This window comes from Lynx canadensis, chromosome C2 (genome assembly GCF_007474595.2).
Source record: "Lynx canadensis isolate LIC74 chromosome C2, mLynCan4.pri.v2, whole genome shotgun sequence".
Lineage (NCBI taxonomy): Eukaryota > Metazoa > Chordata > Mammalia > Carnivora > Felidae > Lynx > Lynx canadensis.
In genome coordinates, this window is record NC_044311.2 from 22,021,859 (window position 1) to 22,040,487 (window position 18,629).

Below are 18,629 nucleotides of genomic sequence, written 5' to 3' on the forward strand. Positions count from 1 at the left end.
GACGACATTTTATAAAATAACTGGCCTGTTCTCCAAAAATGTCAAGGTCATGAAAGACAAGGAAATATTAGGAACCTGGGATAATCCCTGAGAAGCCCAGCCCTTGGGAGAAAGTGTAATAAAGTTTGGATCTGAAAATCAAAAGATCAGTTGTAAGTTGATATTCAGCACAGTTGGGCTTCTGGTTCCACTTCTTTATCCTATGCTAGCCTGACTCCCTACCTCTCTGCACCAGCTCCCACTCCCTTCCACCAAATCTGGATTTATTTTCCCAAAGCAGATTTTAGAGTAAAAAATGCCAAGGCCAAGATAAGGTAGGGATGTAGCTCCATGCTGAAAATGGGTCATTAATAAAGAAAAATATACTTTCTGTAATGCAGGTTCCCTGGCTTTCTCTCTCAGAGGATGAAATCAAAGATATTTCCCAGACATTAAAACAATGCTTAGAAATATTCAAATACATCTTAAAAAATACTTTTTAAGTTTATTTATTTATTTTGAGAGAAACAGAGACAGTGTGAGTGGGGGAGGGGCAGATGGAGAGAGAGAGAGAGAGAGAGAGAGAGAGAGAGAGAATCCCAAGCAGGCTCCATGTTGCCAGCACAGAGCCTGATGCAGGGCTCAAAACCAGGAAACTGTGAGATCATGACCTGAGCCAAAACCAAGAGTCATAGGCTTAACCAACTGAGCCACCCAGGCACCCCACAAATATTCAGATACATTTTGATGGGTTTTTGGAGTGGTCATGGGGATTCAGAGCTGACAGCCAAGAAAGAATTCTTGAAGAAGTCTTTGGTGCAAAAAGGTGATTTTATTAAAGCAAGGAGACAGGATGCATGGGCAGAAAGAGCTGCACTGGGGTTGTGCAGAGTGACTGGTTACATACTGTGGAGCTGGGGGAGGTAGATTCAAGAAGTTTCTTAAAGGGATTTCCATATGCTAAAGAAGACTCACAGATTACTGGAGGCCTAGCTATTGTCTGGCTAGAGTTGTTTTTCCCTCTAGCAAAACACTATCATTAAGACGGTAGGAAAACAGAAAAAGAGTAGAGAGTTCCTGGAGATTAGGCTATTGATAAGATCCCCCTTTTCTTCTAATTGTACTAAGATATTTGTAAACTGGTAGAGACTTATTTCCTGCCCAACTGTGACCTCTATCAGTTAACTGTTGGTTTTCTTTCCCTTTCCTATGTTCTTGGGCAACCAGAAGTGCCTGAGGAATATCACACATATCCCCCCTGGAGGGAAGGGGGTTGTGCTAGCTTGTGCTTGGCCCTCAGCTTGCCTTATGGTCTCTCATCATATTTGATTTAATAGTAGGGCCAGAAAGAGAGAATAGGTAAAATGAGGTAGAGAAAATTATCAAAAAATACAGCCACATTTCTTTGATTTTAGGATACAAATCAAGATTGCAAGGAGTTGGGGTGCCTGGGTGGCTCAGTCAGTTAAGTGTCCGACTCTTGATTTCGGCTCAGGTCATGATGTCATGGTTGGTGAGATGGAGACTCCAGTTGGGCTCTGAGCTCGGCTCAGAGTCTGCTTGAGATTCTGTCTCTCCCTCTGCCCCTCCTGTGCAAGCATTCTCTCAAAAATAAATAAATGTTTAAAAAAGTTTGCAAGTAGTTAATTGAGGATCAAGCCAAATGAAGGAAAGAATACCCATACCATGGATCATTACTATGAAATTTCTGAAAACTAGGGATATAGAGATGATTCTAAATACATCCATAGAGGGGAAAAATCACATATAATGGAAAAATTCAGAACTATATTAGACATCTAATTAGCAAGATCACTTCTTTTTTTTTTTTTTAAGTAATCTCTTTGCCCACCAAGGGGGTTTAATGCACTACCCCAAGATCAAGAGTTGCATGCTCCACTGACTAAGCCCATTAGGTACCCTAGACAGCCTCTTTTTTTTTTTTTTTTTAATATTTTAAAGTTTATTTATTTTGAGAGCACAAGTGGGGGAGGGGCAGAGAGAGGGAGAGAGAATCCCAAGCAGGCTCCATACTGTCAGCACAGAACCCAACTGTCAGCATAGAGCCGAAAGGCCAACTGTGGGGCTCAAACTCAAACTGTGAGATCATGACCTAAACTGAAGTTGGATGCTTAACCTGATTGAGCCATCCAGGTGCCCCACCTTAGATCACCTCTTAAAGGACATTGGCATAATGCTTTCAGAATTGAGAGAGAAATTATTTGCTACCTTGTATTTTATACCTAGCCAAACCACTAATCAAATGTAAAGAGTAGCATAAAGATATTTTCAGGAACCTGTTAAAAAAAAAAATTCAACTGAGTAAATTTGAAGATCTAATGGACTTTTTTCTAACAGCTCATGAATCAGGCAGCATCCCGTTTAGTAAGTGGAAAAGAGCTATGAGGAGCTGTTCAAAATGTAACTCTTTTATAAGCAGAAGGGACAGGGATAAGGAAGTCATTAATAAAAAGAAAGGATTACTTCAGGCAAGGTCACCTTTCTTTTGGTAAGGGTGGGGTCTACTAAGCAGATGACCTCACAAGGGTTGATCAGGAAATTCCAGACTGATTGATTTAAAATTCCACTCCTGGGAAAGGCTGAAACTGCAATTAGGTTATATATTAAGTCCTAGTTTGCTAACATGGGGCTTAGCATAAATGGCTCCATTTTAAGCCTGTTTGTTTTTTGTTTTTTGTTTTTAACATGCAAGGAATCAAAAGTTGATTTTTATTCTTTTTTAGGAAAATACTAAAGAATTTACTTCAGTGAAATGGGGATAGATGGGGTTTAGGGAATAGGCAAACCTAACTCTGAAGCATGGCAAAGGAAAAATTCCCAGGACAAGAGCTCTGCACAGACTTAAGAGCAACCAGCTGAGATTAAAGCAAGAAGACAAAGTGCTATAGGAGAGCTTATTTAAAAAACAAACAAACAAATACACCCTAGAAATTTGACAGTTTGGTTGGAGTACTTGGAAAAATTTAGAAATAGGCATATTAAAAAACACAAAAAGCAAAGGCAAAAGCAACGATTAGGAAAAAATAATGTAACATAACGTAACATGACAATATATAATATACTTACTTATTTCAGCCGTGAACAATAATCTAATTATCATAATGTAAACACCATTGACTTTATCAAAAAGTATGATGTAACCATACTGAGAGGTATAAGAGCTCCAGCCTTCTCCATCATAAAAGGGTACCAGTAGATGATGTCTAAGACTAATCAGTATGTATCAGTATAAGGGTTAGGAACATGCAGATAAATACCAGAAGTGGCTGAAAGTGTAGAAGACAGTTGGTAGGACTAGATGCAAGTGGGGTGGGGAAATGCTGTTTTTTATTACAACCCTTTGATTTTTGAACAGAGTACATGTATTATTTAGACAAAGTTAATTTTGAAAAAGAGAGAGAAAATAACATTCATTCTTCTAAGTCTTTTGAACCAGACCAGATGGCAATCTTGACACATCTGTATGGTGTACATACATGTTTGACTTGAACTTGGGGGTGCATAGGCTTGTCCTTCTGGATGATAGGTGCTAAAATAAGTGATAAATGATGAGTGATAAATCAGGTAGGGAATCCTTGCTATAGAAACTGCAAAGATGTAGATGAATATACCTTATAAAATAGATTATTTGGTTTCATTTTTATTCCCTGGGTTTGAGACTTTATCTTCCTCTCTCTCCTTTGAAAAATCTACTAGTATTTATTAAAGTGTTTATTCCAGGCTGGCCTTAATCATATTATGGGGAATAAGTTTGAAACCAAGAATTAAAAGGGCAGTACCTCTTCCTCTGAAACCAATCTGTGGTTGAGAGATAGTAGTTGGGAAGAAATCTTTAAGAGAAAGGAGGCAAGATTTATGTTATTAAAAACCCACTGTCTTACCTATATGGAGATTTTTTTCTTCGATTACCAACCTTGGAAATAGCCTTTTATTTTATAAATGAAGTCAGTGGTAGAAACACTTGAAGAAATGAAACTCCAAGTAGGGGTTCCTATATATGGCTTTTCATACAAGGCTAATTTAGTGACACAAATAAAACCTCCGAGGTCAAATTAATGGTAGAGCACTAAATGATCCTTCCTTTGGAGATTTAAAATGTACCTTAGTATAATAAAGATCCATCATTTCCCAAGTTTTTGCCAGCATAATTTTATTTTCATTTTTTTTTAAAGTTTATTTATTTTCAGAGAGAGTGCAAGTGGAGGAGGGGCAGAGACAGAGAGAGAGGGAAGAGAGAGAGAATCCCAAGCAGGCTCTGCTCTGTTAGCCCAGAGTCCCATTCAGGCTTCAAACCCATGAAACTGTGAGATCATGACTTGAGCTGAAGTCAAGAGTTGTCCGATGCTTAACCGACTAAGCCACCCAGGCGCCCCTGCCAGCATAATTTTAAAAATACATACATTAACTATAGGTGTTCATGTGACTAAAGTTTGAGGAACAGGGCTAAGGAACTCTACCCATCCCTGGTGGTGCAAGAAGTCCCTCCTAGGAGTTCACAGTCCTGGAGAGTGTGTTTTATGGTGTGTTGGGGGATAGGGTTATACTTAATGTTTGTTTATATTTCTTGGCTGGATCCTGACACCAAAGCTCCCTGAGTCAACAGAAAATCTTCAGGAAGATCATTGCTCTCTTCCTCAGGTTAGGAAGGTCATTAGGACTCCCCTAGGCTACCTTTTAGAGTTCGGGAAGTAGACTCAAGGTGGCCATTAAAGCTGCTTCTAAATTCTGTCTTGGGCCTGCGTATACTTGATTATTATTCTTAGTTTCTGGTGCTCTTGTTGCCGTTTGCCTTCTATTTGATGTTGTTTGTAGGCTTTTTGATAACCTTTTATTGCTTTCTTTTGCTTTATAAAGCAATATATAGTAGTAAAATATTAAGAAGAATAGTATAAAGAAGAAAGTAAGTCACTTATAATCTCACCACTCAAACAGAATCACAACTAGCAACTTTTTGTCTATGTGTTCTGCGTGTACTGCTGCGTATAGAGATGTGATTCTGTGTATTTTGGTTTTTTGTTTGTTTGTTTTCTTTTTGGTGCAGAAAAGGTGGTTTTATTAAAGCATGGGGACAGGACCTGTGGGCAGAAAGAGCTGCCTGTGTGTATCCGTATGATACAAATTTACATCTTTGTTTTAATTCACATTATGTCATGAACATTTTTATACTATTCAAAATTATTTATATCCATCATTTTAAATGATTATACAATAGTATATTATTTTTTTAAATGTTTTATTTATTTTTGAGAAAGAGAGAGAGAGAAAAAAAACACTCCAGCAGGGGAGGGGCAGACAGGGTGGAATCAGGCTCTGTGCTGACAGCAGACAGTCCATTGGGGGTCTTGAACTCTCAAACTGCAAGATCATGACCTGAGCCTAAGTCAGGTGCTTAACCGACTGAGCCACCCAGGTGCCCCACAATAGTATGTCATTTGAAGATACCATAATTTATTGAACCATTTGCCTGTGTTTACATATTTAGTGTGTTTACGTTTATATAATTTTTTTAAATGTTTATTTTTGAGAGTGAGAGACAGAGTGTGAGCAGGGGAGGGGTAGAGAGAGAAGGAGACACAGAACCTAAAACAGAACCTGAACCAGGCTCCAGGCTCCGAGCTTGTTTATGTCTATGTAAATAAAACACTATTGTCTTAAACACCATCTTAAGTTAAAAACAAAAGAAAGGTGTTGGGACAAAGGGAAGTCCGGTTGTGGGAGGTTGCCAAGAAAAGTAGAGTAAACAAGGGTTAGGTTTGTCATGCAGATTTAAGTCAGTGTTTCCCTGTTGATAAGAGTGGAGTCTTACAGCCATCCTTTTCTTCCTGGTTCTGGGAGGGAGACACATTTACAAATGATTTCCTTTGTAAAACATAAATATCCCTTATGAAAGGGTCACTTCTATTCTTGTTTGCAGAGCTTCTTTCTCATCTGCTGTTTCTTAGAATGGTCAGCTCAGAATAATCTTTTTTCTGCTACCTTTCATACCTCAAAGCGATGGACAGACATCCTTGAGAACAACTGAAGTAAAAAGAGAGATCCATGACTGAAATGGGGTGGAGGAGACTTGTCAGACATATTATATGACACTAGATAGAAATCAGACATAATGGCTTCCATTTTTGTGTCCCCAGTCAAATGGCATGAGGACATCAACCTACTCATAGCTACTGATCTGCAATCAAATTGCTTTTCATGTAGGCAACTCTATGAGGAATCCCAAGGGCATTTCTGCCCACAAAATGTTTACAATGATGAAAACCTAGAATATCTACCGTCAAACACTTGGAAGGGAAGCCGGGATGAAGGACAGGTAGAATTCTGTATGAGGCCATGGGCTGATTGATCCATCAATCAATCCATCCTTGCTTCTATCTCTGTAACTATCACCCACATAATTAGCTGCGTGAGTATTCCCATATTCTTCAGCCTCATGAGGCTATCTTTCCATTGAATATTTAAAAGAATGGCTGGAGCACCTATAACAGGTATAGCAGGAGAGACTTTATGTTCCTTGATATCTCTGAGGTTTCTTACAATTCTTTAGCTGAATTAAAAATCACTTGTATGTGTCCTCCCTTTTCTGTATGCTGCTTTAGCCCAATTTACAACACAGTCTCTTTCCCTTTTTTCACACAGTGATCTCACATAATGTAGTTGTATGAATATAATTTACTTGGAATGACTGGGTGGCTCAGTCTGTTGAACGTCCTTTTCTTGATTTCGGCTCAGGTCATGATCTTAGAGTCGTGAGATGGAGCCCTGCTTAAGATTCTCTCTCTCTCTCTCTGCCCTTCTCCCCCCTCATGCTCTATCTCTCAAATAAATAAATAAATAAATAAATGAATGAATGAATGAATGAATAAATAAATAAGCATGTGTTAAAGACTTTTAAAAAATTGAATTTACTTAAGATTTGGCATTAAAGCTTCTCACTGGCCAATTTCTTGTATTGGTCCTCCTGGCCTCTCACTTGTTGAAGGCCTTTCCCACCTTCTCCTCAATATTGTCATTTCCTTTAATCCTTCCTTAGTCTAGCCCATCAATAGTTCATATTTTTTCACATTAATTTTTTTTTTATTTTATTTTAGAGAATGAGCAGGGGAAGGACAGAGGGGGGAGAGAGAGAGAGAGAGAGAGAATATCTCAAGCAGGCTCCATGCTCAGCATGGAGCTTGACATGGGGCTCAATCCCACCACTCTGGGATCATGACCTGAGCCCAAATCAAGAGTTAGATATGCAACCGACTGAGACACCCAAGCGCCACTCTCCTGTTTTTTAGCAAAGCAATTAAATTCTCTGTCTGCCCATGTCTGTGGGCTTCCTCTTTTATACCCAGAGATGTTGTCAAGATACTGTTTTAAATCTTGCTGGTTCTCCTCCTAAGAGGAATTCTGTACTCAACACTTAACATAATAAAAAGCTTTCACATACCCATCTATACCCATGTATCTATTTATACTTTTATCCAGCTATCCATTTATTTAATCTATCTATCCCCCAACATCTACACATTTATCCATCCACCCAAGTCTCAATCTATCTGCTTTTCTCCATTCTGATTACTCCATGACCCTCCAAAGACCCAGAACACTCTTTATGGGAAGTTTCTTTCTCTAATTTTTTTTAAAAAGAAACTTATTCTTTGCACAAATAACTATCAGCTGCCTTGAAATGACAAAGGAGAAATAGATAAAAAGTGTATTTCTGGGAATAAATAATTATAATCTTTGTCTTGGGCAAAGAAGAACAGGTAAGAACCAAGTTAGAATTAAGTGAACAAAACCAAGTGCATTGGGGCCATTCACTGAAGGAGCTTGGCCAGGAATGACATAGTTGCATATGCCAAAAGTTGGGTGTTGGTAGAAATACACTCAAATGCAAACATACCACACACATTCAGAAGTACCTAATACTTTTTCTTGAGCTTAGTTTGAATGCAGCTGTACTCTCATTGTACTGATTATATCATGCAACTGATAAACATTATTTCTAAAAGTTGAATCCCTCAGCATATTCACAGAGATCCCATAACTGGACGGTCACTGACAATACTACCACTATATATATGTGTGTGTGTGTGTGTGTGTGTGTGTGTGTGTGTGTGTGTGTGTGTGTGTGTGTGTGTATGTATATATAAAACTATATGTGGGTATAATATATATAGTGGTATATTTAGAAATTAATATTTATTATGTTTTATATCAGGATTACTGTAGATTTGCTATATTTCTTACTTTTTTTTCTTAATTGTGTTAAATAGTTGAAAGTAACTTTGTAGCATTAGAAGCATAGCCCAAATTTGAAATAAATGCCATTGTTTAAAATGCTCCACCTCTACACTGACATGGCCAACTATTTATTTTCTTTTTCCCCTTAGGCAGGGAAAGTTATTCCTATTGGAGACAGAGTTGCAACCTGTTTGACTGAAAAACTTCCCAGGGTGAGCATTTTCAATATGGATTTTTGTGAGCATTAGACAACTCCCAACATTTCTTATGAAAGTTGTATAAACTTAATGTGGTCAATTTTGATTATTTACTGTATTTTGAGTCCTTTTATTGATTTTGTCCAAGGAAGTAAAAATGCAGGCTTAAAATTTCCAGCTCTACAAAAACTATTGAAAATACCGTTTATTTCTATAGAAAATAGTCATTTACGTTATGCTTTCTAACCTGAATACTTCCTGGTTGTTTTCTAATATAAATTTTAAAATATGATGTTTATTTCTATAAAACAAACACATGTTAGGAAGTTTCATTATTTGGGTCTATAGTTCCTCATGTACTTACTCTACTCATGCAATGAAGGGGGCGTGTTCACTGATTGGTATAGATTAATCTTGCTAATATTTTCAAAACTACTTAGTTTCATTTTCTTGTCTCACTGTAGCTAATTACTCCGCCTGAGGCAAAAAAATTTTTCAACTATAGATATCCACCTGCTGGAGCTGAAAGAGTATTTTATGGCAGAGCAAATGATCCCCAAATCGCACCTTATTTGACACATGGAATAAGATCTAAAACTTCAATACCGGTAACGTCTTTTCCTTTTTTCCCTGTATGTTATTAACTTCCCAAAGTGAAATTGCACAAATGAGGTATTAATGAAATCATCAGTTCCAGTTTCCTTCCCTCTCATACTCTTGAGTAGTGAAAAAATCCAAGCAGCAACAGCCAAGACACAAGATATTAAAGGTCTGAGCCACAAACTACACATTCTCCCCTCAGGTAATTAAGAGCCAAGTTGCTCTCCATTCTCTCCGAGTAGAGAGAAATGCTGTTGGGCTTTGTTAGAACACAGAGAGGATGAAGGCTGGGTGATACCACGTTGAGGCACTACATGGTGCTTGTGTGTACTTTGCAGGGAGCAGGCTGAATGTTGACTGGGCAGTCCAGATTCAGAACACCTCATCTATATATCTGGAGAGAGCCTGTGGCAGCCTCGTGGCTCTCGCACTTGTCGTTCCCACACTTGTAGACTCTGAGTCAAGTAACCACGGAGCTCTCTTCATAAACCTTAGAGCTTCCTTGAAGGTTCATGTGTAGGCATGGTTCAGCTTCATAGCTCCAATTCTGACAGTTCATTTGAAGATGAGCAAAGGCAAGGACAATGAAATGTTTTTCCATAATCATATTCTCTTCTTCCCAGTTATTGATTAGTTTCAGTTTTCAGATTTTTGCTTTTGGTGGTTGTTACATCTGTGCTTTATATATTTCTTTAGGCAAAGGTATTGATAAATCCACAGCCCATTACAACATTTCAACAGAAAATTAAAGATAAAAAGGAATCAGTATATTTAAGCAATCAAAGGGCACCATTAGGAAAATCTCATGATCAAACGCCAGGATTACCTAAAGGCCTGGATGTACTCCATACGACATTTGGGACAGCAGTCGTCAGAGGTAATAAAAAAAAAAATGGTGGGGAGCTGGATGATAAAATGAGTCTTCTAAAAAAAAAAAGAAAGAAAAAGAATTCTTAGAAAGTGGAATTGAATATCTTGTTGACATGGCATTTGGTGGTGGTACAAATAAATGATGATTCAGAATGAAAGATGGGATCATAGCAAGAAAATTAGTCTCAGACCCAGAATCCCCCGTAGAGTTTATGTGTACCAAGCAGTAAAATTTCAGGTTTTGGAGGCAGATTCAGCGAGAGATGATATAAAAACAGGAGAGAGATTCAAGAAAGTTAATATTGGAGCCAGCTATGAAGTCTGCAATCCCGTCTCTATGGACATCCATTTGTGTGTTTTATTTCCACCGATGCTTCTGATGTGCTCATAACTCTTAACTTTTTATGAAACAGACCACAGAACAAGTAAGTTTGACCAGTGCTGTGTACCACACTCCATCCATGCAGATCCACAGTGTCAACTGTGTATTAACCAAATGTAGGCAGTGTGTAGAGCAGAACTTCACTCTTCTTTGGAGAGGAGCGGAGCACATCTTTCAACAAACAATAAGTTAAAATGGAATTGGTCACAGGTCATTGTTTCTTCTGAAGCCCCAGCCTCCTGCCATGTTGTTGGGTGCTTTTCCTTACACCCATTTCACATTTATTCCCTCCTCTCCTTTTCAGGTCTCTTCTCCTCTTTCTCCAGGAATCTTACCACAGGAGACCTCAAATTACATTTTTCTTTATCCTGCAAAAAGTTTGGTTCTCTTTGTTTTTCTGCACCCATTAAGGCTCTATCTCAGGAACCCTACCTTTGTTTTCACCCAAAGGGCCAATAGATTATTTTCCTTAACATAGTAACACCCACTCTGGAAATAAATTATGCCTCTCTCTTGGGATGAAAAATCTGCAAAATCTACACTTCATCATGTCAGATCTAAAGTTAAAATTAGGCAAAATTTGAGGCTTGAAAAAAATGTATTTTAGGATAGATTATCTTTTTCCTTTATACTAGTATTTAAAAATTGTATTTATGTAGGCATGGCATTACAACATTATAATTATTATATCATAACTGCTATCTAGGATTACACCATTCAATGTGAAAGTACTGTCAAGGTATACCACATTTAAATACATAATAGAATGTTCTAAAATGTGCATATGTCTATTCATAGCTGTAATAATTCATCTATGAGACAAAAAGTACTGCCTTACAGGATTATTCTGAGTTGACCCGCTTTCTGGTATTCTTCACTATTTGTGTATAGGCTGTGCCCTGTCTTTCTTGCTAAATCTTCATTTGTGTTCTCTCAGAGTGCCCATGTAGCCTATGCCATTGGCATACCTCATTTGTCATTTGTTCTAGTCAATTTAAATATGTTATAAATAGATGGAAATTACCTTAAACCTGATTTCATCAATTCTTCCTTTAGAATTATCTGCTAGAGATGTAGTGAATCCACCAAAACCCTATGAAGAAGTATGTAAAGAAGGAAAAGAAGGACATGATCTGTATGTTGTTTCTCACAATGATTATTATGTGGGTAAGTGCCCTCCAGTGTAAAATAGGCCTGAGCATATAGGATTCTCAGATTTGTGGAGAGGAATAAAGATTATGTGTATAAGCTTAAATGCCTGGCATATAATAAGTGATCAGTAAATAATAACTTATTAATCTTAAGGTCATAACCCCTGATAGCTAGGTACACATATACTTATGCATTTTGTATATTAAATGTAGAAATGTATGTATTATTAAAAGGAAAAAAACATCTTAGAAAGGTTACATGGTAGTTTTAGGTTTAAAAAAATACTGTTCTTATTCAAAGGTCAGGATTATTCTAAGTACTAAGATTGGGTAATGGTCAAGTGCACAGTTTTTTGAATCAGATAGCACAGGTTCAAGTGCTAGCTTATCTATTTACTGTCTCTAAATCTTGGATATTTTAATTATCCTACCGTTGTCTATTCTAATCTCTTAAATGGAGATGATAATATTGTGAGGATTAGGGGAGTGCCTGCAAAATGCTTAGCATAGTGCCTGGAACATAGAAGGGGCTCAATTACTACTCCTACTCCTACTCCGACTTCTACTCCCACGCCTATTCCCACTCCTACTCCTATTATGATGTAATCTTGTCTGATGTAGCATATCACTAGAACTAGTCTATAGCACAACTAAAAGGCATTAGATATTTAGAGTGCTGTGAAATACAGCTTAATTGTTGGCATGTTGGTGCTAAGTGGATTCTTGATGAAATTAATAGAAGACAGAATCAGACTCCGATATATGTCCCGAGAAAGCTGATGGATTATATGTGATTGATTGATGAACTGAGTCTTCATTAGCTAGAAGCAAGGCTTGCTCTTTACTGCAGCGCAAGGCCCCTCTCTCCCTTGCTTTCTCTTATTTCTTTACTTTTTCTCCTCTACCACCCTCTCATACCATAGTCCCTCTCTGTGCTCTTCCTCATAATTCTGTTGGTAGCTGGGCCTGTTTCCTATTCTCATTGCTCCACTGTCTGGAATCTGTCATTCTCTTCTTTCATGGCCAATCTCTGCTGATTCCCTACACTTTAACACATCCAGTCCTGAGATGATTTCTGCCTTCCCACTCTCACGCCACTGCTTCCCTCACTCGGTCGTGGGTACCCCTTCTACTTCCCTGGCTCTCTCCCTCCCTCCCTTTCTTCCTCTCCTCCCTCCAGTCCTCCCTCCTCTTATTCCTCCTTCCCTTTCCCCCTTTTTGTGAAAATACTGTATTCATTTTTTGAAAAAGCTGAGCATGTATTGCACAATAAAATCCAGCACTTTTAATTGTCATCAAACATATATACATGTATATATGTACAACATAATACAGACAACTTGTAACTAGATACCTTATATATATTTAGCAATTAGAGGAAAATGAGCATAGATTTTTTTTTATATTTAGAAGAGCTCTAATGGACTATAAAATGACTGACATTACTTTCATTTGATGATTTAAAAATTTTTTTAATTTAATTTTTTTGAGGGGGGTGAGGTGGAGAGAGTGGGAGAAAGAGAGAGAGCGAGAGAGAGAAAGAGAGAGAGAATCTTAAGCAGGTTCCATACCCAGTGTGGAGCCCGAGGTGGAGCTTGATCTCAGGACCATGAGATCGTGACCTGAGTCGAAATTGAGAGTCAGACGCTTAACCAACCAAGCTACCTGGGTGCCCCCATGTGCTGTTTTTTATGGAAGTTTCATTGGCCTCTTGAAAAGGTGTAAAATCCAGGGTGCCTGGGTAACTCAGGATGGTTCGTGAGATTGAGCCCCATGTCGGGCTCTGTGCTGACAGCACAGAGCCTACTTGGGATTCTCTCTCTTCCTCTCTCTCTACCCCTTCCCTGATGGCAGATACACATATGCTCTCTCTCTCAAAATAAATAAACATTAAAAAATAAAAAAAATATATAATAATTGTAGAGAATTTAAAAATCTCAAAAAATGGGGGGCACCTGGCTGGCTCAGTTGGTAGAACATGTGACACCTGATCTTGGGGTTTTAAGTTTGAGCCCCACACTGGGTATAGAGATTACTATAAAAAAAATTAAATCTTTGGGGTGCCTGGCTGGCTTGATTGGAAAAACATGTGAATCTTGATCTCAGGGTCATGAGTTTGCACCCAACACTGGGGGGGGGTACATATTGCATAAATAAATATTAAAACAAATACATACATACATACATACATACCTAAATATCTCAAAAAAATTGGAAGAGAAAGTAAATGTAACCTTGAAATCCCATTAGCCAGAGATAACCACAGTTTATATCTTGAACATCTTTTTAACCTGCATGCACTAAGCCATCTATCTTTAGTTAAACGGCGTAATATTCTCCATGCTTTTGGGGAACTTTAATGTATATACATTAAACATTTTTTACTTAAAATAATATGTCAAAAAAAAAAAAATGGAGTGCCTGGGTGGCTCAGTCAGTTAAGCATCTGACTTGATTTCGGCTCAGGTCATAATCTTATGGTTTATGAGTTTGAGCCCTGAGTCACAGAGCCCCTTAGGATTCTCTGTCTCCCTCTCTCTCTCCCCTTCCCCCATTTGCACACATGCACCCTCTCTCTCTTTCTCTCTCAAAAATAAATAAATATTTAAAAAATAATATGTGAAGGGCACCATTCAATAACAATAAATATATAACATCTTTCAAATACACTTAATTTTAGTCATTACTGTAATAATACATATTTCTTTTATAAAATACAAAGAAAATCTCCCACAATTCCCAGTCTTTCACAGATGATACTTTCATAGATGCTTTTTTTTGTGCATTCACATAGGAGTATATATGTGTGTTTTGTTTCCCCACTATATATGCTTTTTTCTACTTGCTTCCCCCCCATTTAATGTAACACTGTAGTTGTTTTTCCATATCAGTATCTATATTGTATTTTTCAGTATCACAAAATATATTGCTTATATATCTTTGTGAATGTGATGTTTTTAGGATATATTCCTAGATTTATGAACATTTGAAATACTAACTCTGAAAGCCAAAACATACACCAAAATAGGTGCCCCAGTTTGCCCGCACACCCATAGTGTATTAGAGTTTCCACTTCCCATCCTCCTTAACAGTGAGCATTGCCAATCTTCTTTATTTTTACCTGAGAGACAAATTATGATTTCACATTATTGTTTTTATTTACATTGTTTGGATTACTGGTGAGGCTGAATCTCCATCCTTTTTTTAACCTTTTAGCTGATCTCTAGTTTTATCTAGAAAGACTAACACCTTATCTAGAAGACTTTTATCTAGAAGACTAACTCCACATTATGACATGAAAAAAGTACAGTATTAGATGTTAATTATAAAAAGCTCCCTGTTGGGTTCTCAGGCTTCAGTTTCTAATATGAGATAAGTGAATACAATGAAATGGGAGGGTTGCAATGTTCTGATGGTCTCATCAAATCAGCAAGTACAAAACACCAGGCTCTCAAATCTTAGCACAGTGGAAAGGGAATCTTGGGATCCCAAAGCACGGCAGTACCTCCCCTGATCTTTAAGATTTCTGCAACGTTAATGGGGCCTGGATTTTTCATCATCCATATGTCTTTCTCCTACATCATTTCTGTACTTACTTTCCAGATATGAAGACAAGGGACTCTTGTTCCACCAGTCTCCCAGCTCATGTGGGAGGATGCTTGTCCTCCGTTGCCAAATCTGTGCAATCCTGGCACTGTTACAATTCCATTTGGTTCCCACTCTCATTTTCATTGTCAGTGAGAGCATAATGTGCTTCTTGCAAGATAAGGTTATTTGTGTTGCTTCCTCTTTTTTATCATAGGAGAAGCAAAGAACCGAAAGTATAACCCATCAAGTTTCCATAGGTTTAACTTGTATGGGGTCCCAACACCACATTTTAATGATGGACAAGCCATGGCAAAAACTTTATATTGGCTCCATGAACTACAAATGTAAGTTTAATTATATTGTATCCTGAAACAGGTGTTAAATATCATGGAACATGTACTTAAAGAATAGTATGTTGATTAAATTTATTTTTTGAAGAGGTGCAATGCATTGATATTGTTCAAACATAAAATTAATAGAAAAAGATATGCAGTGGTATGTCTTCCAAACTTCCCAGTTCTCCCAGAGATAACCATGATACTGTATGTGTGTGTGTATGTGTATCATTCTATGGTTATTTCATGCCTTTGCAAGCAAATCTGAAGACGTATTTTTAATCTATAGAATCAACCCTATTCATGTTTCTTAAAGATGTGGGCTTTCATATCTCTATAAGATGGTCGTATCATATATAACTGAATTGTTATTTATCATTCAGTTTTGTTTCATAGTTATTTGGGCACCTGAGTATCTGACTTAATTCTTGCAAACTGTGACCTTTTTATGCCTGAATTCTAGATAGGACTACTTGCCTAGAAAATTAAAGTTCCTTAATTTTTCATTTTCTGTGTTATGTTTTATATATAGGTTAACACTTAAGCATTGGGAGATTACTGATAATAATTCATATTTCCTCCTATGCTTAAAAAACCATAAGATTGGAAATACTGATATAGTGGCTTGAATGGTGGCCCCTCAAAAAGATGTTGTTCATATTCTAATTCCTAGAACCTATGAGTGTTACCTTATGTGAGAAAAGGGTCTTTGGAAGTGTAATTAAGTTAAGGATCTTGAGATGAAGAGGTCATTTTTGGATTATCTGGGTGGTTCCTAAATCCAATGACAAGTGTCCTTATAAGGGAAGGCAGAGGGAGATTTGAGACAGAAGAGGACAAGACACATAGAGAAGAGGTGATGTGAAGATGGGGGAGATTGGAGTGATGTGGCCTCCAGCCAAGAAAGGCCAAAGAATGATATTTGCCTCCAGATGTTGGAAGAGGCAATGAATAGATTCTCCCCTAGAGCCTTTGGAGAGAATGTAGCTTTGCTGACACCTTGGTTTCTAACTTTTGGCCTCCTGGAATTGTGGGAGAATGTTCTTGTCATTTAAGGCCACCAGTGTATGGGAATTTGTTACAGCAACCACAGGAACCCAGTACATCGTGCCTGTACTTCTGCGCACCAGTTGTGGAAGTAGATTTGTTTTGCCCTCTGCCCTCTTTAAATTTTTTTTTTTTTTTCAACGTTTATTTATTTTTTGGGACAGAGAGAGACAGAGCATGAACGGGGGAGGGGCAGAGAGACAGGGAGACACAGAATCAGAAACATGCTCCAGGCTCTGAGCCATCAGCCCAGAGCCCGACGCGGGGCTCGAACTCACGGACCGCGAGATCGTGACCTGGCTGAAGTCGGAGGCTTAACCGACTGCGCCACCCAGGCGCCCCGCCCTCTGCCCTCTTTAAAGGAGACACTGGCCATCCAAGTCTCCATGGGCCTCAGTGTGCATACGAAGTTTGCATGCCCACAGATACTCAACCTGCCTGGCTCATTCGTCTGTGTGGCCCCTGTGATAGCAGCTCCCCATGTTAGAGGCAAGGTGCTAAATACTTTACATGTTATTAATTTAATTTTTCCAACAACTCTTTGAGGTAGCTGTGTTATAATTTTTATCCTTTCAATTTCGCAGATGAAGAATCTGTGGTACAAAGAAGTTAAATCGTGTACCCAATATCATGCAGCTAAAAAGTACTAGGGGTAGAAATGAAACCCAGGCAGCGTGGCTCCAGAGGCTGCCTCTAACCCCCAGACCAGGTTTATCGGCACTGGACTCTGTGATCACAGGCCTGAAATACTGATTTCCATTCCTCGTCTACTTTTTTATTATGAGTTTCTGATACTTGAATTATTCAAAGCAATAATGGTAAAACATAAACCCAAAACAAATTCTTGTAATATTATATACTAAACCCATATGAAATAGTTTTCTTTAGAGTATGGAAGAAGAACCCATATAGCAAACATTTGTTAACTTGTTAATATTAAAGTAGTTAAACCATTATTTAAGGATTATTAAGGATTATAGATATATGAATTAAATATAGAAATTAATGCCTAAAGGGAGATAACAAAATGTGGTTTATCCATTTTTGAAAGCTTAGAAATGTAAAGCTGTTATCAATTTATAAAAGATCTAAAATAAACACAACGGCAATGTGGTCCTTAAGAATGTCCTAGAGCAGAGCCTTTAGGTTATTAACAAGGACATATTTATCAATGATTTGGTGGGATAGTCATAGAAATATACACTGAATACAACCAAAATGAATGCAGTGTTATGTGTCAATTATATCTAAATTAAAAAAACAAACAAACAAACACTGAATTTGTAAAAGCAGGTAACATGCAGGGATCGTTTTCCTCCAACTTGTCTCTACCCCCAAGGAGACATCATTGATGGAACAATGCTTTATTTGATCATATTTCTTGTATTTTGAAACTTAATTATTGCAAAAGCAATAGAGAGATTCTTCATTGCTTTGGTTTGCTGGATTTTTAAAAGTTTATTTTAATATATAAATCAGAGAGAGAGGGGGTGAGAGTAGGGGAGGGGCAGAGAGAGGGAGAGAGAATCCCAAGCAAGCTCCACACTGTTAGTGCAGAGCCTGATGCGGGGACTTGAACTCACAAACCATGAGATCATGACCTGAGCCAAAGTAGGACAGTTAACCAACTGAGGCACCCAGGTGCCCCTGGTTTGCTGGATTTTAAAAAGAACTCACCTCTTCATTCTACAGTGTGATGTCTATTATAATTTTGGAGTTAAGCGTGTTTACAATTTAAGGTATCTCAGTTTTATATTTTAATGTAAATTTGGTTTACGCTCAGCTTTTAAGGGATGTATTTCCTCTGTAAAGCTACCTCTATCTATATTCTGTTTACGATCTTTGGTTTGAAGAATCAGAATCTTCAGATGATGGGAGTGTGTGTGTGTGTGTGTGTGTGTGTGTGTGTGTGTGAAAATTCACACAGAGGCCTTTATTCTGAGTTGTTTAGTGAATGCTGTGAGGTTGTGCAATGATGCTGAAGTTAAGGATATTCCGACAGACATGGCTGCTAACAGATACTTCATAGTTCTCCCAGAAACATAATCTAGGCACTTTTAGGGTGAAAGGAGTAAGCTCCGTGATTTATAATCCTTACCCACTTCATTCCTACATGTTCCTAATTATGCCCTTTGGAGGTGGTTTTTAGAATGTCAACCTTATTTGTTCAAATTATGGCCCTTAAACTGCCATTGATTTATTCTGACTTTACCCATATTGTTCTTTTTTC

The 18,629-nt window shown here is 37.9% G+C and overlaps 1 protein-coding gene across 1 annotated transcript in view; it reads left to right on the top strand.

Moving 5' to 3' along the window:
• The window catches only part of EFHB (EF-hand domain family member B), a 48,995-nt gene that overhangs the window by 10,149 nt on the left and 20,217 nt on the right, over window positions 1-18,629 (top strand). Inside the window, exons 2-6 of the mRNA XM_030328854.1 lie at window positions 8,379-8,441; window positions 8,891-9,034; window positions 9,723-9,903; window positions 11,335-11,445; window positions 15,232-15,361. Of these exons, the coding sequence (XP_030184714.1) occupies window positions 8,379-8,441; window positions 8,891-9,034; window positions 9,723-9,903; window positions 11,335-11,445; window positions 15,232-15,361 (629 nt within the window). The remainder of the gene's footprint in view (window positions 1-8,378; window positions 8,442-8,890; window positions 9,035-9,722; window positions 9,904-11,334; window positions 11,446-15,231; window positions 15,362-18,629) is intronic.